Source organism: Nymphalis io, chromosome 1 (assembly GCF_905147045.1).
Source record: "Nymphalis io chromosome 1, ilAglIoxx1.1, whole genome shotgun sequence".
Classification (NCBI taxonomy): Eukaryota; Metazoa; Arthropoda; class Insecta; order Lepidoptera; family Nymphalidae; genus Nymphalis; species Nymphalis io.
Genome location: NC_065888.1, coordinates 2,220,990 through 2,248,430, shown reverse-complemented (window position 1 = coordinate 2,248,430; position 27,441 = coordinate 2,220,990). Strand labels below are relative to the sequence as shown.

The window sequence follows — 27,441 nt, the reverse complement described above, 5'->3', positions numbered from 1 at the left end:
CCAATTGTAATAGATTTCTCTAGTAATTATTATCTTTAATCTGTGCATTCAGTACATTAATATATTTATATTAAGGCTGATCATAAAATTAAGATTTAAGATGTTAAAAGAACAATCGTGGCAAAAAACTGTAAACCTAAGAAAAAACATAGCACTTTCTCGTTGAATGAAAAAGAACCACCTTGAACTACTCGGTTGATAAGGTTGAAGGTGCAGCGCGACCCTTAAAACTAAAACATCGCAAATGTCGGAAAAAAAACGTAGATGTCTTAAATTTTCCTAATCTCTATACATAGCTGTACTTTTTCAATCAGAGTAATTGTTTTATATACGAAGATAGATAAAATTAAAAAATGTAGCTAGATCTTAAGCTAGACCTCTTTCGTTAAATAGACACATTCTCTTAACATTATGTTAATTTGGATCAGGATTTTACATGATAAAATATATAAAGGATTCACAATTAATGGAACAAATTTTGACATCCTGAATCGGGGTTATAAATAGACACACAGAATAAACACCGAAACCACTCTGATCAGAAACGTCGTTTCTGTGACCTTTACAAATAAAGGTCACGAACGGAACCCGAACCTGCGATCGTTAGCATTAAAGCGAATAACCGCTGGAGTATATAATCTTCAATCGTCGACAATATTAATATTGTTTGAATTAATACAAATGAAAATGCGAAGTGTTTTTGGTAAATGTTACATAAAAACTTGCGAAGAGATCGAAAAAAATATTTCTTAACATATACCGTTTGTATCGTAATAGATATAGCTCTATTGGTTTACGTAGCGCACACCAGTAAAAATCCCAGTCGATATGTTTTTTACCGCTATCTTCAACGTTCATCGTCATATTTCAACAAAGAAAAATACTTTAATTAAACACCTAAGCCTCCTCGTTAATCACTCTGTTTATTGGTGATAACCGTATGAAAATCCGTTCGGAAGTATTGAGTTTATAGACGCGGCGGGAGGGGGCTTCGTTTTATATAAATGTAGTGATAAACGATATGTAATATCTCGCTTTTGTCGTTGTAATTGAAATCCATTGAATCATTTTCCCCATTCATCCTTCATTCTCTCAATCCAGCTCGATTGTACCAAATTGTATTCGAGTCCAAATACTTGCAACGTTTCAAATTGATGCAGTTGGAAGTAGGTTAAAGTCGATTTCCTACTATTTAAATTTGTTTACGTACTGAATTTTATATTACATATAAACAAGCCATCGCAAATTAATTATTTGCTACTTTAGTTGAATTCACAACAACAATTTAATATATTCTTTTCTAAGAGATCATCAAGCCGATATGGCCCAGTGGTAAGAGCGCGTGAATCTTAATCGATGATCGTGGGTTCAAACTTGGGCAAGCACCACTGAATATTCATTTGATTAGTTTGTTATTATAATTCATCTCGTGCTTGACGGTCAAGGAAAACATCGTGAGAAAAGCTGCATGTGTCCAATTTCATTGAAATTCTGCCAACCGCAGCGTGGTGGAATAAGCTCCAAAAACCTTTTCTTAAAAAGGGAGAGGAGGCCTTAGCCCAGCAGTGGGACATTCACAGCCTGTTACTGTAATGAGATCATAACTTTTAGGCTTTTTTAACTATTTTTTTTAGCAAAAAAAAAAATGTTTTCGTCGTAATTCGACTAGAATCACTTACATAACAAATACATTTGTACAATCATCAAATGAAAAAAACATACTCGTAAAAACAAGTCGTTACGTAGTTGTCTGGATTAATGAACAGAACTAATGTTTGAACATAAAAAATAAAAACTCCATACAAAAAATACTAATTGATTATGAAATAAACTGTTATATTTGTTTAGACTCTGTTAAATAGCCCATTTAGATTAGCTAACTATTAAGAGTTCTTGAAAGATTTCGGAAAGACTACGGTCTTCATAATGTATTACGAAATACGTTGGCGATGTGTGTTCATTTGATTGTAAAATATATTATTTATTTATTTGGTAAAAAAGTAATTGCAGTTTGTTAAATTATTATTATACAAAAATAAAGAGAGACTTATATATTTAACAATGCGTGTGCACGCATTGTTAAAGCAAAATGCAAGGTAAGTTATACAGTATTAGAGAGTTGGTTAAGCACAATTAAGCTAAATTAAACTATATTCGTAATTATTTAGTAAAAAAATAATTATAATCGTTACATTCGGAAAATATGACAGAACCTAAATGTAATATTTTTTGTATCCTTATTATTATTAGTCAATCAAAAACAACGAAAATTGTTGTAGTATTATGATTATCATTAAATATTTGATAGGACAATATGATAATATAATAATATTAAATAGTATTGAAGCTCTGTAATTGTATGATATATATTTTTAGCAAATATCTGTGGACAATGGCACTGGCAGCATACTACTTTTGTTTATTATTACTCTTTTAGGCGGGTAATTGTTATCTGTCAGTGCAAGGTATCGATATAATCTGTAAATGATTTTTATCGCATAATTAGCTTAATTTAATTGTTCCTTTTGCGTATTGATAAAATTTTATTAAATTCGTAATTTTGTGATTGACTACTTCTTTTTAATTGATATTTCACTTCTGTCCTAAAAATATCCGTAAAATCCGTAACAGCCTGTGAACGTCCCACTTCTGGGCTAAAGGCCTCCTCTCCTCTTTTTGAGGAGAAGGTTTGGAGCTTATTCTACCACGCTGCTCCAATGCGGGTTGGTAGAATTCACATGTGGCAGAACTTCAGTGAAATTAGACACATGCAGGTTTCCTCACGATGTTTTCCTTCACCGTAAAGCACGAGATGAATTATAATCACAAATTAAGCACATGAAAATTCAGTGGTGCTTGCCCGGGTTTGAACCCACGATCATCGGTAAAGATTCACGCGTTCTTACCACAGGGTCATCTCGGCTCAAAATATATCATATATATATTTTGTAAAAAACGAGGACAATTGTATATGAATAAATGCTATCCGTACTTTTTCACTCGAAATATACTTTTATTAGTGTCAACAAAATAAAACCAGGCAGAGATTAGATATGATATAATGAAATACTATCATAAAAATTATCATTTTTGGGTAGATTAGCAGCCTGGTGGCGACTCGGGGCGAAGCGGCGGCGGGCGGCGCGGCGGTGCAGCGTGTAGGCGCCGCCGTGTGCTGTGCCGTGGAGCGCTTCGTGGCCGTCGGAGAGACCATCGCGGATGACAATCCAGATGTACGACACAGCATGGTGCTAGCGTGCAAGGAAGCTCGGGCTGCAGGTAATCCATTCATTTTAAAGACAACAATCAATAAGTTCATCGCTGTCTAAATCAGAATCCATTTATTTATTATATTACTATCATTCTTAAGTCGATACCAATTTTCAATAAAATAATAAAAAAGTCGTGGCGATTATTTTCAGAGGAAACTATCTAAATGTGTCGGGCATATTGGGCAAGTGTGTGTGCTCTTTCATGTGCTTTTCAATACCAATTTCCATCACTACTAATTTATTGATCCGACCCGGATTTTAATCCAGGATTTCGGGATCTACAACTATATAAATACACTATTTATATGGGTGCAGATATACTTTACAGAGGTATTTAGATTATCTATTAGTTTAATTATATAATTACGTTTTAAGTATCAAATGTCACATACAATAGTAATATACCTACCGTTTAGCTTACTACCGCTCGCATTGGAATAATCCAGCACTTAACAAAGCGGACCGCAAATACCATGTTATGAATCTCGGAATAAGCGTTGCAAGCGTTTCTTACGCCATATTAAATCACACAATTCTTACAAACGAACCGTACTTACGAGTAAAGGTAATTTCACATTAGTATACGATTAACAGCCTGTGAATGTCCCACTGCTGGGCTAAGGCCTCCTCTCCCTTTTTGAGGAGAAGGTATGGAGCTTATTCCACCATGCTGCTCCAGTGCGGGTTGGTGGAATACACATGTGGCAGAATTTCAGTGAAATTAGACACATGCAGGTTTCCTCACGATGTTTACCTTCACCGTAAAGCACGAGATAAATTATAATTACAAATTAAGCACATGAAAATTCAGTGGCGCTTGCCCAGGTTTGAACCCACGATCATCGGTTAAGATTCACGCGTTCTTACCACTGGGCCATTACTAGTAATATATATTCCATATCTGCAGTCTACTGCAAGACAAAACAGAATATTTTTCTTTATAGAAAAGGTAACCGGACGGGTAACTTGGCTAATTAATGTATGAAATATTAACCTTCCCTTACAACGCCAATGCGCAACCTTGGGGACTAAGATGTTAAGTCCCTTGTGCCTGTAGTTACACTAACTTACTTATCCTTCAAACCTGCATACAACAATACCAAATGGTACCTACCCAGACGAGCTTGCACAAATCCCTACCAAGTAAAAGTTTGTTGAATAGTTTTAACTTGTTTTAAATCCAACAATTTGTAGGCTTATCTTTTGTAAATGTGTTTGTTGTTTTTTACCAATTGCTTTCATTTTAATTTACATCCGTAGGATTTTTAACTGGGTATCGTTGCCACAAACATACCGGACGCCAGTATGTATACAAACATACTCGTAATATAATGTTCTATCCAAAGGTTATCTGGATGAGATTGGTGTTTTAACAAAAATACCGCCTGGTGTGACATTATTTATTTATTCTGTTTTCCTAATTTTTTCATCCCTTGTTGGTATATGATAAACTATATTTGTATTGTGTTGATTACTCTTCAATGTTTTACTTCAAATTTATATAAATATTATCAACTAGTGCGCCCGCGGTTTTACTCGCGTGTAACTTAAAGAAATCACTATGAGCAGACTTATAATATTTCGGTATACACAACATTTTAGTTTTATTTTCGTGGGATATTAGTATTTATTGATTTTCGCCGCATCCGGATCTGGGTTGGGCAACATACAATAAATACGTATGTATGTATATGTATTTTCAAACAACTTACTCAACTACCCGTTATAATAATATGTCAAAACTGTAAAAAGTACTAAAAACTGCCAATATGCAAATATATATATATACGTCGATATCTCGACATCTTTCATAAGAATCAATATTTTATAAAAACAACCTTGCAAATAATGCATTATTTTAGAATAAATTTGATTATCATACAAAAGTTTATAGTCAACCTTAAAAGATAGACATGATATCTACGCATGCGCGAGTTAACCGACTTATACAAGCATAAGCTGAACCCCAAGTCAGATCTATATGATTGATCATATAGATCTGAGTTCAACATAAATTGAAAGCATCTAAATCTATGAAAGTGACCTTTTTTAACTTTATTTTGTTCGTGTAAACTTTCTATCATCATCATTTTACAGACTGTTATTTATAAGTAGCTAAAGTTTCAGCCAATTCAATTGAACAGTTTTTTATAGCAATTTTATCGAATAAATGTTCGACGTGATTCATTAAATTGACATAACTTTATTATTTATGAACCGATTGAAATAAAACAAACACTAAATTTTAAGTGAAGTTAGCCACAATATATTAGGAAAAATCTCACTCAAATCTGTCAAGCCGTTTCTAAGATTAGCGTGCACAAACGCACAGACAAACAGACAAAAATTCTAACAATCATTGTTTTGGGTTCTATTGCGTTCATAAAGGCCCCCGGTAATAGTTTTACTCATATATATTCCATATACAGACAGCGATCAGTTACAGATTTATTATATGTATAGATAAATTACAAATATTTTACTGAGAACGGTGATGAAACTATTAAATAGGCCTTTTATGAAAATTGAAACATGAGTTCAATGTGCTTTGCTTGGAAAATTAAAAAAGCTTTTCAACTCTTGTTTACTCTGAACTTTAATTCCTGTTTTTAATAATAATAATTTAAGCCGAGAATTTACATAAATTTGCATGGAAATCGTCAGAGTTATGGGGTAGTTCGTAATTTTGTCGCTTTCGAAGTTTGTTACATTTGATTAAGCATTAACAACTTTTACATATATGTTTTATATATTACATCAATATTAAGTTATTTTTTATGATGATTTTGATTGAAACAAACATTGTATAAGATTGTTGCATGTATGTTTGTATATAGGATTGACAAAAACAAGTAACTATTAAGTTTATAGAGAGAGAGATAACATATTTAAAGAAAGTATTAAATAAGTGCAATTTTCTTAAATAAATTTATATATTAAATAATATTTGCATTCAAAAATATATGTCTATTTTTTAATCGATAGAAGCTATAATTATTTACTGATTCAATTAAAGTACCACAGTCATTGGACGATGAATATCAGTATTTTTAATCTGTAGTCACTAAATGTCTTACTTAACAAATTATTAGTAAATAATAAGACTGCGGTAGAATTCGCAAGCAGGTTATGTTTCATTCAAACATTCTGGAAGTAGGCTAAGTTGATGCAAGCGGAGCCGCGCAAGTACGATACTGTAGGTAGGTTATATTTAATTACTATGCTTAGTTCTTAGTCCGTTTGAGACGAAGATAAATTCCGGTGCTCTATATAGAAGGACCGTAGTTTAGTAAATACACGTCAAATTCGAAGCGTCTTTTCCGCTTCAGTCGTTCTTAACGTTGAAATGCATTCTAAATCAGAGAGAATTTAAAATGGAATGCTTTTTAATATATAATTATGTAATAGCATGCACGAAATGAAAAAAAAAATATAAGAATTTTTATTTGACTGCGGAAATATAAAGTCGTATATATTATTTTACAGTCAAATCTCAATCGCGGTCGAAACTACTTTTGACTAAGGCAAGTTACTCGTAGCTCAGGTATATTTGTATGTCATCTAAATCTTTTTAATATAATACCATCTTAACTTCTAATGTTTTGAATAATTTAATTATGTTAATGTACATTTGCTTTAAATTCTTATTAACCGACTTTTTTTTCGAGATAAGTAGTATCCGTAGTCACTCACTGACCTATAAACCGTGAAATCCGCTCCATTGCTACTTGGAAGAAGGTGAGACAACAAACATTCTTTAAAATTTATAATATAAGTAGGGATAGCAAAACAGAGAATAATTATATGCTAAAATTAAGGTGTATTCAGGTACCGTTAGATGCATTTCATAAATAAGTTTAAACTTATTTGTTTGTTAAAAACTCGGTTTTTAAAATATTTTTTAATGAAACAGGACATTTACAATATTCAATTTTAATGTAATTGAAATACTAGTATATTTTTAAACACAAATATATATATATATAACGAGGCTGGTGGTTAAATATTTTCTCGAGAAAATACTCACAAACATATTTCAATCGTCATTTTTAATAAAACGAAGGTTTTAACCCTCATGACCTTTTTTTTTATATTCGCCGGGAGGGCAAATGACTCTACTCCACCTGTTGGTAAGTGGTAGTAGAGTCCAAACGCGACGACGGCCAGTACAGACGGGAAAAACGTTCTGCACTAGCCGCCTTCGCCTTGCCGGCCCGCAAGATGCCTCTTCACGCCTCGTTTGAAGGAACCCGGGTTGTACGAGGAGGGGAACACGTGAGCTGGTAAGGAATTCCATTTTTTGGAAGTGCGACAAAGAAAGGAGTTGCCAAATTTCTTTGTTCGCGATGGAATTGATGTCACAGTTAGGCGGTGACATCGAGAACCAGCTCGCGTGGACTTAAGAAGGAAGGGGGAAGCAGGAATTAGACAGAATAATTCCTCAGAGCACTCGCCGTGATACAGTCGATAGAAAGCGCTCAGTGCTGCTATCTCACGACGCAATTGTAAAGGTTCAAGGGTGTTTGTGACCTTTACGTCGCCAATAATGCGTACGGCACGTCACTGCAACCGGTCCAAGGCCTCAAGTAGGTACTTAGCGGAGCCATCCCAAAGGTGCGAGCAATATTCCACGCAACCTTCCTGAACCGAGATGGCCCAGTGGTAAGAACGCGTGAATCTTAACCGATGATCGTAGGTTCAAACCCGGGTAAGCACCGCTGAATTTTCATGTGCTTAATTTGTGATTATAATTCATCTCGTGCTTTACGGTGAAGGAAAACATCGTGAGAAAACCTGTATGTGTCTAATTTCAATGAAATTCTGCCACATGTGTATTCTACCAACCCGCATTGGAGCAGCTTGGTAGAATAAGCTCCAAACCTTCTCCTCAAAAAGAGGAGAGGAGGCCTTTAGCCCAGCAGTGGGACATTCACAGGCTGTTACGGAATTACAGACCTTCTTGACTCTGACTACTAAGAATTTCAGAAAAAAATGACTCCTTATTTCATTCAAACCTTTAATTTCGTGTCTCGAGAGATATATGAGGCAGCTTAACTTAACTTTTTGTGACGCAGTGGAAATATTTGATAGTCAAAGCTCCCAAGGGAACTTAATCCTATGTGGGATTTTTAATTTTTCTGCCACTAAGACCATTGTGGTGGCCGCTGACGACACGAAATGAAGGAGCTTCGGGATCATTATAGCTTAAAAAAGTAGGTTCCTACCCTTTTATACGTATAATAAATTGATTAAATATTATTCTAAGGCAATTCGTCTACTTTCATAATTTTATATCAAGAAAGCTATTAGAGTTATTTAGTTAGTTATCTAGCAATTTATTCTAAATAACAGGAAAATCTTAGTAGAAGGTTTATTAAGTGGAACGTGTGCCAAAAAAGAGGGTCTGTATTGAAACGATGTACAAAGTTTCACATGAAAATAATTTAAAATTGAGACCGGGATCGTACAAATAAAAAAGATGGTGGATATACCTTTTATAGATACGTTGTATTTTATTGGCATTTCTAACTATTTAATCTATTGATTATTAAGTACAGTGCTAGTATAAGTAGATAACGCTATTGAAACAAAAGATTTAAGAACATTTTAGTCGCAGCCGCTTATAAATCTAATGCAAGTATGATAAACAGTTTAAAATTGCTTACTTGTACGGATAGAAAAATATGACATAAATATATATTAAAGTCATGTCTCTATATCCTTACAAGTTTTAATTATGTATTGTAAAATATCGTATAGTCGTAAGTCGTTGACTAACTTTCGACTAACTTTTAAGGGGTAAATAAAAAGCCTTAAATTGTTTCACCGCTGTTCAAAGATCGAAGTCGTTTAATAACGTCACGGAATCTAGACATGAATGTATATTTACTTAGTACATATGATAACGAGGAGTAGGAGGATGTTTATACTTTAAATAATTAATCAAAACCGAATAGAAAATACATCGTACATTCATAGAAGTAAGGTAAAGATTTGTATACACAAACTTTTTTCTTTTAATTTATTTTCGCAAATCAGAGTACAAGGCCTAATGATGAAGATCTCTGCCTATAGACATTGACTCTGTGAAAAGTATTAAACTATTTATTCCGTCAATACTTCGCCAAATAATTAAAAAAAAAAAGTTGTTACAATCAATGCGCCCTCACCCTGAACACATCAATACAGAATATAAATGTATGGCGGTGTGTGGGTGGGCGGTACCCACCCGCGCTTGCTCAAAGCTACCACTTATAAAGATTACGTTTTTGATACATTGTCTCATCTCGGCTTCGCTATGAAAACAGTATTTAACTCGACACTTAGAAAGCAGGAAATTAAACGTTCTAAAACCTTCTTCACGATTATAATAAATCCACCTGACCTGGTTTAGAAAGGTGAAAAAGGGAAATGGAGAGATTTCAAAAGACGCCCTTGAAGCACTCGAAGAAAACTGCTATATTTGTATACAGCGGCCGCTCCCTCTCGAGAGCCTCTGACTGCCCGAGTAGACTACTCAGCTATTTAACAAATGTAAACTTCATTTCAACTAAAATACCATTAAACTGAAAACATTATTTATAATTTTTATCTTCCATTAAAGCAAGTCCGTAAAAGCCGAGATGGCCCAGTGGTAAGAACGCTTGAATCTTAGCCGATGATCGTGGGTTCAAGCCCAGGCAAGCACCACCGAATTTTTATGTGCTTAATTTGTTATTATAATTCATCTCGTGCTTTACGGTGAAGGAAAATATCGCGAGGAAACCTGCATGTGTCGAATTTCACTGAAATTCTGCTACATGTGTATTCCACCAAACCGCATTGGAGTAGCGTGGTGGAATAAGCTCCAAACCTTCTCTTCAAAAAGGGAGAGGAGGCCTTAGTCCAGCAGTGGGACATTCATAGGCTGTTACTATAAAAGCAAATAGTTAACAAGCCATAAAACCTTAGAAATATTATTATTTATAAAGTAGCATAATCGGCTTGTCCTTGCTGTGTAGTGTATATGTTGCAATGCAACTCTTATCCAGTAAAAATTTTGATTGATTAAGATTTTTGACTGTAATATATGTAAGTATAGTAACTGTTGTGGCAATCGGTTGAACGCTCATGTTTTGCAGCGCAATCTTGCGCAATGCAACAAAGGTATATAATCCTTCCCCATTCAAAATAAGTACATGTTAACATAGTAATCGGTCACGATGTCGTCTATTAATCTCAAAAAACAAAACATACAATATTATATAAAGTAGCAGATTTTAAATTAAAAAAATAAAGATAAGTTATATAAATGGATATGGACTTGTTTTTGAATTGTATGAAATCTATTGTTAATACTTCTTAAACTTTATACCTGTATGGGACTTCTATATAATATAAATAAATATCATTCACTCCATATCAAATTATATATATTAGTCAATTTTTTTATACACGCGGGACTAAGACGTAAAACGAAATCTCATTTGACGTAAGATGATAAGTAGCTTTGAAGCTACATAGGTGAACATAATTATATACATACACACTGCTCTGCTCACAACTCTCATTTTTACTTTGCCTTCGAGCAACATAATACTTATTTATTTACCTACGTGCATATATAATTACATATTATCTTCATCAATCAAATCAAAATATGCCTAATGAAGTAAGCTCTTACAAGTAATGAATCCTCATAATATGGATTGAAGAACTGGATTGAATTTGATTGAAAGTTACCATTTATATCAATGTAAACGTGTTTCTCACGTGATGATTTTTCTGTGTAGTGATGTTTTTTTATTTGTATTAGGTAGACAGAATGCAAGTTGGATTGTAATGGTATGTGGTCACCAAGAAATAATGTGCCACCAACGTTGGAAACTAAGATGTTATGTCATTTGTGCCTGTAGTTACACTGGCTTAGTCACCATTCAAACCGGAACACAAAGTACACCAATGTTACAAAGGCTTTTACAGGGAAATCCTCAGTAGCCTAACACTGTTTGGTTGGGTTCCTTTCACGGAGGAGGCAAGTTCGATACAAACACCAAGGGCTATTATAGTACCCTTATCTAACAGAAACTTACTCAAAATCAAAAATATAATCCATATCAAGCATCTTTAAGTTGTTATTTTAAATTTAATAAATCCAAGGTAGCTTTAAATTTAAAGAACTCGCAAGAAATTCATTACTTACTTTTTATCATCAATCAAAAAATATACATTTAAAATTAATGAATTGATACTCTAAGCGTTTTTATCATATATAACCTTGTAGAGAATGATATGCTTTATTTATTAATATTTATCTGGAATTATCAAAAAATCGATAAATCGATCTCTATGATCCAGAAAGAATGCCAACACACTCTTGCTATGTGAAATAGAAAACTTGATACAATTTTAGTATTGCAACTGCCTCTTTTGTCTCGTGGAGGCAGATCCCTAGCTTCTGTGTTAAGCATCCAGCTGTAGTAAATAAGAGTTATTGGGTTTTTCTGCCGTTAAATTTTCAGTAGCAGTCCGATATTAGGAAGTTGAGAGTGTTGACATTTTTCTGCCTAAAGCACATAGCCGTTTGTCCTGACTGATCTCTCTCCGGTCGTGTCGGAATACCTTTTAATCAGTGCAATGTATCTTTTACATATTTGGCGAGTCAGTGCCGGCGTGACCTAAATTCAGTTTGTCTTCCATTGTTTTATTTATATATCATATAATTCTATTTTTCTAATTGAAAATATTTTTTTCTTGAAAATAAATATAAAAATATCATATTTAAGAATAATTATAAAACCTTTTTTAATATCAAATATCATATTTATCTGATGAAAATACAAAATGTATGTATATATTATTATGAATACCTTCAAGTAAGGGATTTAGAGCGGAAGTCCTAAACAGGTACAAAGTTTAAGAAGTATTAACAATAGAATTCATATAAAAACAAGTCCATATCCATTTATAAGTAACATATCTTTTTTCTTAAGATTTAAAATCTACTACTTTATATATATATACATATATAGTTTCCTCTTATAGTATATACATATATGTATATACTATATTGGATCTGAACAAAATCTGAATTTGTCTCAATGAAAAGCTACCTATACATTCATTACTCTTACGATCATAAGGATATTAATTAACAAGATAATTTTAAATTTCACTACGAAGCAAGACATGAAAAATAATTATCCACTAGCTACAAACAAGAATATATAACATATTCTAAAGTAAAATTTCTACAGTAACAGCCTGTTAATGTCCCACTACTGGGCTAAGGCCTCCTCTCCCTTTTCGAGAAGAAGGTTTTAAAGCTTATTCCACAACGCTGCTCCAATGCGGGTTGGTAGAATACACATGTGACGTAAATTCAATGAAATTAGACACATGCAGGTTTCCTCACGATGTTTTCCTTCACCGTCAAGCACGAGATGAATTATAATCACAAATGAAGCATATGAAAATTCAGTGGTGCTTGCCCGGGTTTGAACCCACGATCATCCGTTAAGATTCACGCGTTCTAACCACTAGGCCATCTCGGCTAAAATTTCTAACTATTAAGTAATTAACATGTGGCCTGGTTATGCAAAATAGAGTTACTCTAACGCAATAAACGGTAGAGCTATTATGTAAGAACAAACTCACTGCAAAACACGATCCTGAAATGTCAGAAAATGATATGCAACTTTGACTATAATAATTCAACATTTAAAGGACACATATATCAAAATGGTGTTTCAGACGTACTCGATATTCCAAATTATTCATAATCAATATACGAATTGAGTAATCGAATATTGTAAGTGCCGCCAAAAGGAAATTTTATGCTTATCTGTCAATCGAGCTTTCCAAAGAAAGGTTTTTTTTTTTTTGAACGCTTGATCAGTATAAAATATACTTAAATTAAATATAAAAATTACTAAATCAAATACCTCGTAACATTATGACTTGCCACTAACTTAATAACACAAATAACATAATTAAAACATCCGTCCGTTGATGTTTCCAAACGAATAAATAATATTTCTTGACATAAAGCTAAAGTTTAGTCAGCCACCGATTGTAAACGTGCTTTTACATGACTATTAAACTTTTCGTTCACACCAAACCAATAAATCGCTATAGCGGCTGCTGTACGCAGTCACTCACTCGGTGGCATATTGTAATACTACGCAGCTACGCGCCGCGGACACTAATGCTACTTAGCTAAACCTCTCCGTTCAGTGAACGAAAAATATAATTTCTCTACGTTCACACTAGGGCTGAAAGTGAACCAGCTTACAGTCGGTAAGCTGACTACGCTAGGTGTGAACGCTTGCACTATCTTAAATAGTTTAAACTGACCTTTAAAGACAATCATTTCTCAAATACTTTAAGCGTAGAAATATATATTTAACAAACGCATTCATTATATATTTTACAAATGACAATATAAAAATTTAGAGCTATACATTACTCTAACTACTAACTAAATATAAAATAAATGTGCAAAACTTAAGAGGCCATTTTATCGTATCGGTGTTTATCGTCAGGCTAGCGGCCAGCCAAATCCTTAGCAATTAACGCAGTGTGCCGACCTCAAATAAATAAGATAAAAGCAAGCACATTTTGTTTTAAATCATATCATAAATACAAATTAAAATAATTTTTACTGGTGGTAGGGCTTTGTGCAAGCTCGTCTGGGTAGGTACCACCCACTCATCAGATATTCTACCGCAAAACAGCAATACTTGATATTGTTGTGTTCCGGTTTGAAGGGTGATTGAGCCAGTCTAATTACAGGCACAAGGGACATAAAATCTTAGTTCTCAAGGTTGGTGGCGCATTGGCTATAAGCGATGGTTGACATTTCTTACAATGCCAATGTCTAAGGGCGTTTGGTGACCACTTACCATCAGGTGGCCCATATGTTCGTCCACCTTCATATTCTATAAAAAAAAAAATATAGTTTATTTTTTACGCAAGATACAATATTTCGATTAATTATCCTCTTGCATTCTGTTTAAAATTAAATGAAAAATTTATGTTCGTATGTTTGTCCTCTTCCTAAAATTTTCATCCGATTGTGATAAAACTTTGGTGAGTTGGTTTGCGTACGCCCATACGCGTATATGTAGACGCTTAATCTTTCCCCGTGAAATCGGGGCGGGTAGCTAGTCTTTAATAAATCACTTCATTAATTAAAATAATATTCTAAGCTTAGTTCATGTTATAAACTATTATTCGTAATTTATTTTAATCATTCTTTGATCCAGATTTGCTGAAGACAAAAACAGAAAATATTTTCAAATAATACATGTAATGTTCCTGCATATTTCTCCTATATATTTTAAAATATATAGGAGCAAAAGATTTTAATCTTTGCATTAATGCAATTATATTGCCGTTTGAGCTCCTTTAAAAAAAAAAATGTCTAGTATTTTTTAAATCTTACAAAATAGTGTATAATCCGTTTCGCAACAGAACCTTAACTATGAAAAGAAAAAATCGAAAGACTCTTGCGGCTATAACTGTAGGTCTATAAAAAACAACTTCAATATTTTATACAGAATTGTGAAATAAAAAACACAAAACACTTGAAACGTCACTTCATTATAACGCCACAAAGCTAGTATTAAATACGAAACATAATATTAAAAACGCAAATCAAATTAAATTATTTCTAACATCGGTTAAAATTTAAAACATTAAATTTAAGGAAACTCACGCGAAACTATGATATAAATATATTTTTTTATATATTTTATACACTAATTAGGCTATTAAAAAATATGAATAATTATTTTTTTCTTCATCAGCTCTACTTCACCAAACGATACTTTCTGAATGCAAATATTTTTTGATAAAATTACCAAAGTCGCCATATGTATGCCTATAATATTTTAGGAGTTCCTTTAATTCCTCTTGGATCCCGTTATCAGAACTGGATTTATAACAATAGGACCAATCCGGAAGAATATCCTTTCGAATAAAAATAATTCCAAAACGATTTTTAAATGACGGAGTTCTAAACAATCGAATTGAGAACAACTCCTTTTTTTTAATTAAAAATAAAAATATCTATTTCCTTATCCACCAACCCGCATTGGAGCAGCGTAGTGGACTAAGTATTAAACATTTTACTCAAAAAGGAGAGCAAGCCAGCAGTGGGACATTTACATGTTTTTTATTTCCTTATCGTATTTAGAATTGTAAACAATTACAAGACTAGAAAAATAATCCGCTGAGTTTCGTTCACCAGTTATTCTCGGGTAATTGTTAGCTATCAATAAGTACGTGTACTGCTTCTGTATTCAATAAAAAATAGCTCCTAATCTTCTTGTGAATAGAGGAGACATTGGTTCAAATTTAAGGGCTGTAATCATTATTTTATGATAGAATTTATGTGTAATAAATTACTTATATGACTAAGTGGTTTGCGAGTGTTTGTCTACGAAGTGTTTGTGCGACTTGTAAGAGATTAGATCGTAAAACTACGAACATAAAACTTAGACTATGTTTCAAATATCTTACATAACTATTTGCTCGTTCCGGATTTATGAGTTTTTATCTAATTTAATAAAACGTATTTTAAATGAAAATTTTCATATAAAATTGTATGAACTGCTTTTTTAATTAAAAAGTAGTCATGTAGTGGAAACACTTGTGACAAAATTTAATCCGTCTGGCTTCCTTGCCTGAGATAAATTGTCTGGTCGAGTGGTCTGGTGCTAAAAGGGCCGATATCAATAACCTTATTTTGGTAATCGATTGGTGACTTTATCCGTGCAGTGACGGAGAAAGAATACATTTCACTGCCCCTCTCTTTCCCATGGGTGTCGTAAGAGGCGACTAAGGGATATCTGAGCGACCATCTGCTCATCTGGTGGTAGGATGCTAACATCCGCCTGGCTTGTTACCACCGTACGCATGGTGAAAAACTCGTGAAGTGGCTTGCAGCCGCGTTTCGAGGTCAGCCAGCGTACAGCCAGTGCCCGAGCGAGTATTGCCACGATGGGTGTTGGTCCAGTGGAGACGGCTGTTGAACCAATGCCGGGGGAAACTGTATTGACCTGCCGGACAGGGAGACCTGAAGAAACGGCTGTTCCGCTGGCCGCCCGTGGCATAGTACAGGGGCCCGAGTGTGCCTAACCAGCTCGCGAGGCTGCCCCACCAGGCCACGCATAATCTCGGGGTGGACCGTCGTGCCGGTTGGTGACCGGAAGGTGGGGTCCCGGCGGCCACTTTCGGGGGGGTTCGGGGGCCCTTCCGTCCGGCGGATCAGTATATTTTCCCTTTTGGCAACCATTTGGGAAACACGCCTCCATACTTTGCCCATCCCTATCGTGGCAATACGTCGCTCGCTTCACGTCTCTTTTCCTTATTTTTCCAAATGGTAGCGCAAGTAAGAAATAACGGTCGTTCAGCGGTGCACACCCCCACCATACCCACGCTGTTTGAGGTCGAGTTCTCTAACATCCGAGGACTCCACGCTAACCTCAACGCTGTCCACCACTATCTCGAGACAGCATGGCCAGCAATGTTGTTTCTCACGGAGACGCAAATACTCCGCCCTGCCGACACCAGCTACCTTAACTATCCCGGCTACATGCTTGAAGAATCTTTTAAAGCGAAAGCCGGAGTATGCTTGTTCGTCAGGGCGGATGTTTGTTGTCACCGATTGCGCTGCTTGGAGGACCCCTCCTTTTCCATGTTGGTGGTACGTGTGGACCTGGTTCGTCAGAGTCGAGTCTACGTGTGCCTCTACAGATCCCACAATGGTGACTTGGAGAGAAGCCGATTATTTGACCATCTTAGTCGGGTGGCAGATGCTGCGCAAGAGCAGTTTCCTAACGCGGAATTGGTGTTTTTGGGGGATTTTAATGCTCACCATGAATCATGGTTGAAATCCCTCAAAACTGACCATGCTGGAAGAACTGTTCATGCTTTTGCTCTCACACACGACTTGACCCAACTGGTTGATCAGCCCACCAGGATCCCAGACATTGATGGGCAAGCGCCTTCTCTACTGGATCTTCTGCTGACTTCTCACCCGGTGGAATATCAGGTTGTGCTTCAAGCTCCACTTGGTTCTTCGGATCACGGCCTTATATCTACCAAAGTGCCACAGGCCAAGCTGCCACCATCAGCGGTATGCAAACGTCGCGTTTGGCACTATAAGTCGGCAGATTGGGACGGTATGCGCGATTTCTATGCGTCAGTCCCTTGGAAGGAACGTTGCTTCAGTGGGAATGACCCGACAGCTAGTGCCGCTGCTGTTGCTGATGAGATCATGTTAGGAATAGAATACTACATTCCTAGCTCAGATCTCATCAATAGGGGTACGCGTAACCGTTGGTTCACTCGTGAATGTGCCGACGCTGTATCATCTAAGCAGGCGGCATATCAGCTATGCACCTGGTTTGCCAGCTCCTCACAAGCGTAGCCTTCGTGTTTTAGTAGATGGTTGCGCTTCACAATTCTATGTAGTGAATGCTTGGGTCCCCCAGGGATCTGTGCTATCTCCCACACTCTTTCTTTTGCATATCAATGATATGCTCTCCCTTGGGAACATACATTGCTATGCAGATGATAGTACAGTGCATGATGGATACCACGGACGCGCAGTGGCTGGGCGGGCGGAAACTGAGGAGAGGCGGGAGAATCTTGTCATTGAACTCGATAGGACGTTAGAGCTCATTGCCAAATGGGGTTCTGATAATCTTGTTGAGTTTAATGCCAAGAAAACACAGGTATGCGCTCTCACAGCGAAAAAGTCACCATTTTTCCCTCTGTGGCATACCGCTGATGATACAAAGCAAAATCGCCATGCTGGGGATGGACGTTCGCTGCGACCTTAGTCCAAAGGATTACATCGAGGCTATTATAAAAACAGCTTCACGGAAACTCGGAGTTCTGAACAAGGTGCGGCGTTTTTTTACGCCACAACAACTGTGCCTGTTATACAAAACACAGGTACGGTCTTGCGTTGAATATTGCTCGCACCTTTGGGATGGCTCCGCTAAGTACCTACTAGAGGCCTTGGACCGATTGCAGCGACGTGCAGTACGCATTATTGGCGACGTAAGGGTCACAAACACCCTTGAACCTTTACAATTGCGTCGCGAAATAGCAGCACTGAGCGCTTTCTATCGACTCTATCACGGCGAGTGCTCTGAGGAATTATTCTCTCAAATTCCTGCTTCCCCCTTCCTTCTTAAGTCCACGCGAGCTGGTTCTCGATGTCACCGCCTAACTGTGACATCAATTCCATCGCGCACAAAGAAATTTGGCAACTCCTTTCTTTGTCGCACTACAAAAAAATGGAATTCCTTACCAGCTCACGTGTTCCCCTCCTCGTACAACCCTTTAAACGAGGCGTGAAGAGGCATCTTGCGGGCCGGCAAGGCGGTGACGGCTAGTACAGAACATTCTTCCCGACTGTACTGGCCGTCGTCGCGTTTGGACTCTACTACCACTTACCATCAGGTGGAGTAGAGTCATTTGCCATCCCGGACATATAAAAAAAAAAAAAAATACAACATGTGACTTTTTGCGGCAAAATGTAGTTTGCATTTTACTCAAACCTGTACCTTGACCCTTTTAGCACCAGGAGAAAGAATTATAAACAAAAGTAAACGATAACTCTGTAGTACTTTGCCAGATTCCGTGTTCCTCTCTCCAACTGAGCCATCATAACATGACTTTTACGCGATGCGAAATGGTATTAAATAAAAATGTTATTACTCGTTACTAAAAATCTGTATACCGCTGCATAAAAGTTATGATGACGTAATACGGCACGCTCGGGATCCGAAGTCATCTCATTTTGTAAATCCCCGCACGCATTGAAGCTTTATGTAATAACCGGAAATACGTCCGGGAAAAAATATTACATTCATTAGTTTGATAAAATGCTTAACAACACTTCTTTAACAAATTTTCATTTTCTTTTTCAAGTAATTAGTTGCATTACAAGAACTTATTGTTTTAATTCGGATTAAGTATTTAATAATTATCATAGCTCACATGGTTGAAGGAACAATGACGGTGGATGAAAAGTTTGTATTTCTAAGTGAATTTTTATGACAAAAAAAAATTAATAAAGATTGTATATTATTATACAATATATGAACAAAAATGAACGCTATATCATTTATAAAAACCCTTTTGTATAGTTTTAGGTTAATTATTTATTTTAATAACAAAATCACACTAAGTAAAGATTTCTGAATTATACATATGCTACATACAAACATTATTAATCATTAAATATGCTTTCCACAAATTTGGTTGAATATTATTATTGTAAAAAAACTTTACTATATATATCAACGATTGACTTCGTATTTTTTTACATTAATTAAAAACCTGTTGCTTAATTTTTTTCGAAAAGCTTGCCAAATCCGCGTCATTTGTTTCACAGATTAAAAACGCCAATTTCGGTTATAAGTCGATTAACAAAATGAACATTCGATTTCAGGAGATATAAATTATTTTTGTTCGAAATAAATAGTAATTATTAATTATCATTTGTAAAATATAACATCTACATATTATAATAAATCCCTTGCAGACAAAAAAAAATTATTCCCAAATTCAAACATAAGATTTTGCTTCCAACGGACGATACGGCGATATTCTCGGAGTCTCCATCATAGGTTTTTAAAGTCTGAGATTTTTCTTTTCTTTACACGATGAAACATTAGCGTGCATTAGCCAAATAATGCGTAAGAATATGTTTTTCTATTTTAAAAAAAGACTGACGTCTCGCTCTTGTCATTAAATGTTTTTTTTTCTTTTCTGCCGTATATCTACGCTCTTTATTCTGCCAATCTCATGTGTAAAACAGACGACAAATATGATATGAGATTATTCGGTTTCAAATTTTGAATCGTTTAATGATGATGAGTAAAAACCATGTTATTCTTCAATAGATATCGAGAACAATATTATAATTAAATGAAATAAAAATGCTTTTTTGATCGTTTATTTTATACCTGTTAATTGATTTTAACAGTTTTGAAGTACGATTTAGTTGAACGAAACTTGTAATAAGTGTTAAATACAAAATCATGATCTATTATGTAATCGGAAATATATTATTTAAGAAAAATTAAAATATTAGTTGGAATAAATAGTAAATTCATCTCCGTTGAATATTAATGACTGAGTTTTTCAAGTATTTTGTACCGTTCTGCGAAATTACATCGACATTTTTAAAGTGTCATCCAGTTAATGGCGTTAAAATGTAGATGTAATGACTTTAAAAGGTCTCGAAAACGTTATAGATTTAAGGAACTTAATATGAAATCGAAATTAATATGTTTTAATGTAAAGCAACATACAGTTCGCAATGTAGATTGGTAGACAACCCAAGAAATTAGTTACTATTTTTCTCAAATTAAATATTATATGTTGACAAGTATATATAATTAATTTATCAATTACTAGAATGTACTGGCATGGAAATAAACAATTATGAACTCTACGCTTTTTTAAAATCAATATATAGTGATGTGTTTTAAGCTCATAATATCCTCTAAGCCACTATCCATCTGGTGAACCTCCTGCCTCCTAATGCATATAAAAAATATTATTTATATAAAATAATATTTCGTTTGTTACAAGGCAAAAACTAAACATTACATCTACAGAATCTTACTATAGAAACGAATATCTTGCCACGAAGGATGTATTGACATTGCGAAGTTGAATAAATATTAATGGTTATATTAAAACGTAAATGAAACGTTCGTGCATTGTTCATCTGATTGAATTGAACTTTGGTCTTGTTGTTGACATTTGCGTTAAGGTTTCTGATATTATTATAAGACGTTATTGAGTTCTTAATTTCAACAATACATTTTATAACAAAATGTCTTTATCTTGAAAACCAATGATTTTTATTCAGTACCATTACTGTGCAATAAATCGCGCGAGTCACAACCCGACGTAACTCGACGAGCCGAGATAATTATTAACCGAAAAAATTTAAGTTTTTTTAATACTTTCCGGATACCGGATATAAGGTAATTAATTAATGTCACTTCATACAAATGAGCTGAGATGGCTCAGTGGCTAGTACACGTGAAACTTAACCGATGATGGTGGGTTCAGACTCGAGAAAGCGCCACTGAATTATCATGTGTTTAATTATTATTTTTTTTATAATTCATCTCGTGTTCGGCAAATGAAAATTTTCAACATGTATATCCACATGCATTGAAGAATGTAGTAGAATAAATTCCAAACCTATTCCATAAAGGGAAAGCCTTCGCCCTTCAATAGGACATTTACATTTTATTACTTTATCAATAATTTTATTATATTCCTTTTTTAAATTACAATTTTCATTATTCTTTATATATAACACATATTATAATGAATAATATGATAACAAAGAAATATCTTAAATAACATTTTTTACGTCATAAAATGTACTCTAGGTGTGTTTAGTCGGGCGCGAGTAAAGAGATTATCCGCCTTCGAAGCAAATCTAATAAATGACAGGTGTCAATGTCGAACTTCGCGGCCGCCACTCCTGTGTCGGCTAATGGTTCAATTCCATTCCACCTTCCTATTCTTTAAATGATTTCATTTGAAATACAAACAAATTGAATTACGTACTAAACGCTCGTCGCTTTTTTTTATTCGATAAGTTGTCTTTCACATTTGGCCCAGTAAGTCACACAGTTATTATTATTATTATTATTATTATTATTATTAATTACAGGGCTTACTCCCACTTTAACCCGGAAACCAATAAGATAAATTACGTCTGCATTTAACTAAATGTGCTTGCATACAGTAATAAATTGTAGTATTAATTGATAAATATTAAAGTTTAAACCTAGCAATGTTTTAAAGGTAGCCACCTAATTGTAAGTTGTCACCACCACCCATACACATTTATGACATTGACGATGTAAGAAACATAAACGATCCCTTCGCGAATACCCCACCAACCTTAGGAACTAAGATGATACGTCCATTGTGCCTGTAATAACACGGATCACTCAATATATAATGAGTAGGTCGTACCTATCTCTGGGTTATACAAAGCCCTACTACCAAGTAATTAATTAATATTGTTCATCACAAACACCCAAATAAATAGTACATAAAAATGTAAGCGAAATCATTTGCAATATTTAAGGTATTCTAATGTAAACACAATCGGGCCGTAAATACCGACTGCCATAAAAACACCTCTGAGGTAACACGCCGCAGTTCAACTTTTACCGTCCCCGTATCCACACAAGTCTCGTAAAAACATCTCCAAAATTTCACTGGGTATTCATGAATATGACAGCTATTTAATATTCAATATCCTAAGGTACCGCAGAGCTCAAATAATATGAAACTTTAATCATTATTCATTATTTAAATATGCCTCATCAGCTGACATGCTTCACTGGCTTTGTAAAGGCTCGCCTGGGTACCACCCACTTATTTACTTTGCAGTAATACTCTGTGCTGATCGACGGGTGAGTATACAACGACGGGCAGGGTACAGGGCTAATAAAAACTTCTGTAAGATAAACTTAAGTAATGGGATGTAATTTTGTATCCAAAAGAAGATTTTTTAAGTCATTTAAAAAAAATATTAGCAACGTCGCGTTGTATACAAGAAAAAAACGAAATCCTTTTATGTTTTAAAGATGGAAATTGAAATTTAATTTAAAAGTAGTCCTCACTAGTTTTATTCGAAAGTTTAGTATGTTATACAAAAATATAGCACATTCAACTAGTAATACAAATAATCGCTTTGCTTAAAATAATATGAATGGAAAATTATGTTAGTCTGAGCAGTATCTTACACTTGGGATATTAAACTGTCACCCAATTACTAATCTTAAAACTTTAATCTGACAATGAGACAATATTAATATTTGTTTCGACTAATTTTACTATCTACTATGAATTTAATTGCATATAGTATATATTTATCCAATAGATTAGCCCGATACTAATAAAAGTATGGAAGTTAGCAGCATTTACAATTCCGTGCCTCGTATAGCAAGTACAACCGTTGGTCCTTCGCCTGAACTCATGTCGAGCGTGACAGATTAGCCTTCCGACTATTAGTGAACGAAAAGAGACTGCACTTGTGCTTGCGTACACACTAGCGTCACACAGTAAGACTAGCTAACTACGATGACATGTTTCGGTGAAACAAACTCGCCTACCACTTACTCGCCACCTTAAGTCCTTTTTTAAGATTTCAATTTACCAATTTTCCAATTCCGATCTATTTCTATCAACGGCATTTCTTAACCATTTCCATACAAAGATCGATGAGAACTTTATATTTTATTGAAAATTATCTGAACTTCACAGCTTAAAAAGTCCAGAAACCAACTAATGCCAAACAACATTTAACTTTTAATCCACAGAGTAATCCACAATGAAGGCATATACCCCGGTATCCACGGATACCGGGGTATATGCCTTCGAGCGTCGAACTGATCTTATGTCCGAGCGCTGCGCATTCGTTAAATCGTCTTGCAGTTACCGAATGAGTTACATACATTAAAAACGTTAATAGACTATTTTGATGCGTGAATTCTTGAAATGTTGTAATTATTATGGTCAATGTCGCATATCACTATCTGATATTTTTCGACCGTTTTCTGCGATGAATTTCGAGTTTATTCTTACAGAATAGCCTAATGATAATCTTAGCTAAAAAAGATACAAACATTTAAAAAGCAGCGTAAGTAATTAGTTAAATAAATGCTTGAATTGTATGAAAAATGCAGAGTTATAGTCACAAGTAAATTTATTACGGAAAACCTAGAAAATGTGTTTGTTGTATTGTTACGAACGTGCATGTCCTGGTTTAAACTACGCGCAACAAACATTTCTTATGAGAACAAGTAAACAGTATGTCTGTTGTTATATTATTTTGTATCTGTGACCTTATTTAAGCTACATTTTTGCTTATTCACTAGCTGACTTAGTTTTTCTGGGTATCGTTCGTATAACGTGATGCAACTTTTCGAATAGATAAATAATTAATATTTATCGATTCATACCAGTATTTGCCTCGTTATGGTATTGCTCTACAGTTGTTGCTATACCGTAATAATATATTAATATTTAAATTCATGTTTTTATATGATATTCGCTAGACTAGCCAACTGTGCGACATATTATAGTGCACAAGTGGATGCGAAAACACAGGTACACTCTAAATAAATTATTGAAATATTTTATATAAAAACCGAATTACATCATCGAGATGCATATCTTGTTATATTTATAACATGAAAGGTTATTAAACACAAGTATATTTAATATTACTCGACACGGCGCGAGATCCACGGCTTTCAATAAAAGGTTCAAAGTATATACATATATACATATATTATAAAATATGTAGGCGGTTTGTGGTCATTATTATACAATATACATTACAATAACATAACTTCAGGAAACCAGTGCCATGTGTTTAATACACTAATATACTGAGAAGCCATAACGAAAGGTGTTTCAAGTTACACAGCATAGTTTTAAGTACAAAAATGTTTATTTTCATTGTTCTGTGAAATACGAAGAACCTTAAATGAGCTGTTTTCTATAAGATATTATCCATCGAATTTGAGTTGAAAAATCCTTGCACAATCTTTCAACACTTGAAATTAAAAAAAAAACAATAAATATTAAAAAAAACACGCTACAAAAAAATTGTTCAATAAAAAAGCTGTTCTAAATGATGTAATACGATCACAATAGATTCAATATATTTTTTTATCTAAATACATAGTTGTTTGTTTCGTCCTCAATCTGTCCACTTTCACGAATCAATTAAAATACCGAATGGATTTCGATAAACACTCGTGTAGTGATAATCGAATAACACAGGGAAATTGGAGGACTCTATAAAAATGAATGAATAAAAATTTATCTTATTTGCACGCCCGATCTAAATGAGTCGCGAGTACGATTGACTATTTAAAATAGAAGCAATGTCACAAAGAAATCAAATAATAGTAAAAAAAAAAAAAAATTATTAGCCTGTACGTATCCCACAGCTGGGGTAAGGCCTCTTCTAATTTTGCGAGATTTGGACCTGGCGTGGTGGAAGCTGCTCAAATCGAATTGGCGACATATGATAGACTTTCATTCGACACGTGCTTTCCACTGCGATGATAAAACACAAATAAAGCTCATGAAAGTTCGGTTGTGCTAGCTCGGGTTGAAACTGCAATCTTCAGTCAAGATTTCACATGTTCTCACCACTGAACCATCTCGCAAGTAATAGTAGATACATTAATGTTCACCGTCCTTGTTCTTATTCCATATATTCGAGGTCAGCGCAGTGTGTTTTATGACACTGCAAGAAGGATTTGGCCGACAGCTGGCCGCCTGGCTGACGTCACCCGTCCTTGAAAATGCTTGGAAATTAAGTCTATATATTGATAATATTGATCGAACTTAATATAAAAAAAAACATAATAAGCTTTTAAAACACCCATGGAATGGCATTTTACTCTGACCAAATAAATTATTGACATTCTGATACATTATTTTAAATACATATTTATTATGTTACGCAGCATTCTTTATTTGAATACAAATAACAGTCAATGAATGTGCAAATATAGATTTTTACAATCCATACAGATAATAATAATAAAAAAAATCATTTATTTCGACCAAACAGGGATCATAAATACAAGACCATAAATAATAAAAAGAAAAAAATTACAATAATAATATAAAAATATTTTAAATATTATAAATTAGATTAAATTAATTCGAATTAAATTATACCAAGTTAAATTTTTATGAATTTGAATTAAAACAAATCAATTCAAATTCAAGCAAATCAATCACATTAAATTATATTAAAATAGATTAAATAAAATAAAATTAGATTAATTTAAATCATATTAAATTAAATTAAATCCCATCCCATGAACTGATATTAATTACAACCACACTCTAGTGACAAGTTAACGTCTAAAATTAATACATATTTTTATTTCTTATCTCCCTTTATATTTACTTGAATAATTGAAAGTGACTCTTTCGCATTTAAAATATTAGTAAGAATTATTGAAATATGAGCTCTATTCGCGCAAGATCGATTTTTTATTGTCGGGACACTAATGCTACTGCGATAAGCCAGAGGCTATTCATACGACGTCACGTTGCATACATCATTCAGAATAGAAAATGATTAATGCCCACGCCGGTCGCAAGCTTAAACGCCTAGCATAAAAGAAAATTGACGTGAAAATGCTAATATACTTCTTACTTGACACAAATGAAGTTAATTGGACGATCAAATAGTTATTTTGATCATAGAGATTAACAGACAAAAGATAATTTTACTGACCTGAGGGAAGCTGCTTGAGCCGAGATGGCCTAGTGGTTAGAACGCGAGAATCTTAACCGATGATCGTGGGTTCAAACCCAGGCAAGCACCACTAATTTTCATGAGCTTAATTTGTATTTATAATTCATCTCGTGCTCGACAGTGAAGGAAAACATCGTGAGTAAACCTGCATGTGTCTAATTTCATTGAAATTCTGCCACATGTGTATTCTACCAACCCGCATTAGAGCAGCGTGGTGGAATAAGCTCCAAATCTTCTCCTCAAAAGGAAGAGGAGGCCTTAGCCCAGCAGTGGGACATTAACAGGCTGTTACTGAGGGAAGCTGCTTAGTACCCTTATATATTATCTCTGGTCTTCGTAGCTCAAGCGAGCGTTAATGGCTTTAAAACGAATTGAGACTGTGATTAGTAACCGTTGGTACGATGAGACTTCCTTTTTGTAGTTCGTAATATTTTGCGGCTTTACCTGTTACGTTGTTTAGGGGGTAACTAATTAAAGAATGCTGTCTTCTTCTCACGAATGTCAAATCAATGAAGACAAAATGAGAGAAATCAGTGTTTAACTGAACCGCTGTGCGAGTTATAAGTAAGGCCGGTAATGTTTATCGGCCTTACTTAAAATAGCGGGTGATTAGTAAAGCAATGTCGTGTCTTTTTCTTACATGAATGACGAAACAATAATGACAGAAAGAGCGAAATCAGTGTTACAATCATATATATAAACTATCAGCCCATAAGCAATGTTTATTTGCAAGGCCATGTGAATTTAAGCGTCATTTTAATGTTTTGTAAATATCGTTTACTTTTTTATTTTCTCTGGTTTTATGTCTTATTTGCTACATGCTATCCA

The 27,441-nt window shown here is 34.5% G+C and overlaps 1 protein-coding gene across 1 annotated transcript in view; it reads left to right on the top strand.

Moving 5' to 3' along the window:
• The window catches only part of LOC126771729 (alpha-catulin), a 92,369-nt gene that overhangs the window by 4,733 nt on the left and 60,195 nt on the right, over positions 1-27,441 (top strand). Inside the window, exon 2 of the mRNA XM_050491784.1 lies at positions 3,099-3,279. Coding sequence (XP_050347741.1) covers positions 3,099-3,279 — 181 coding nt within the window. The remainder of the gene's footprint in view (positions 1-3,098; positions 3,280-27,441) is intronic.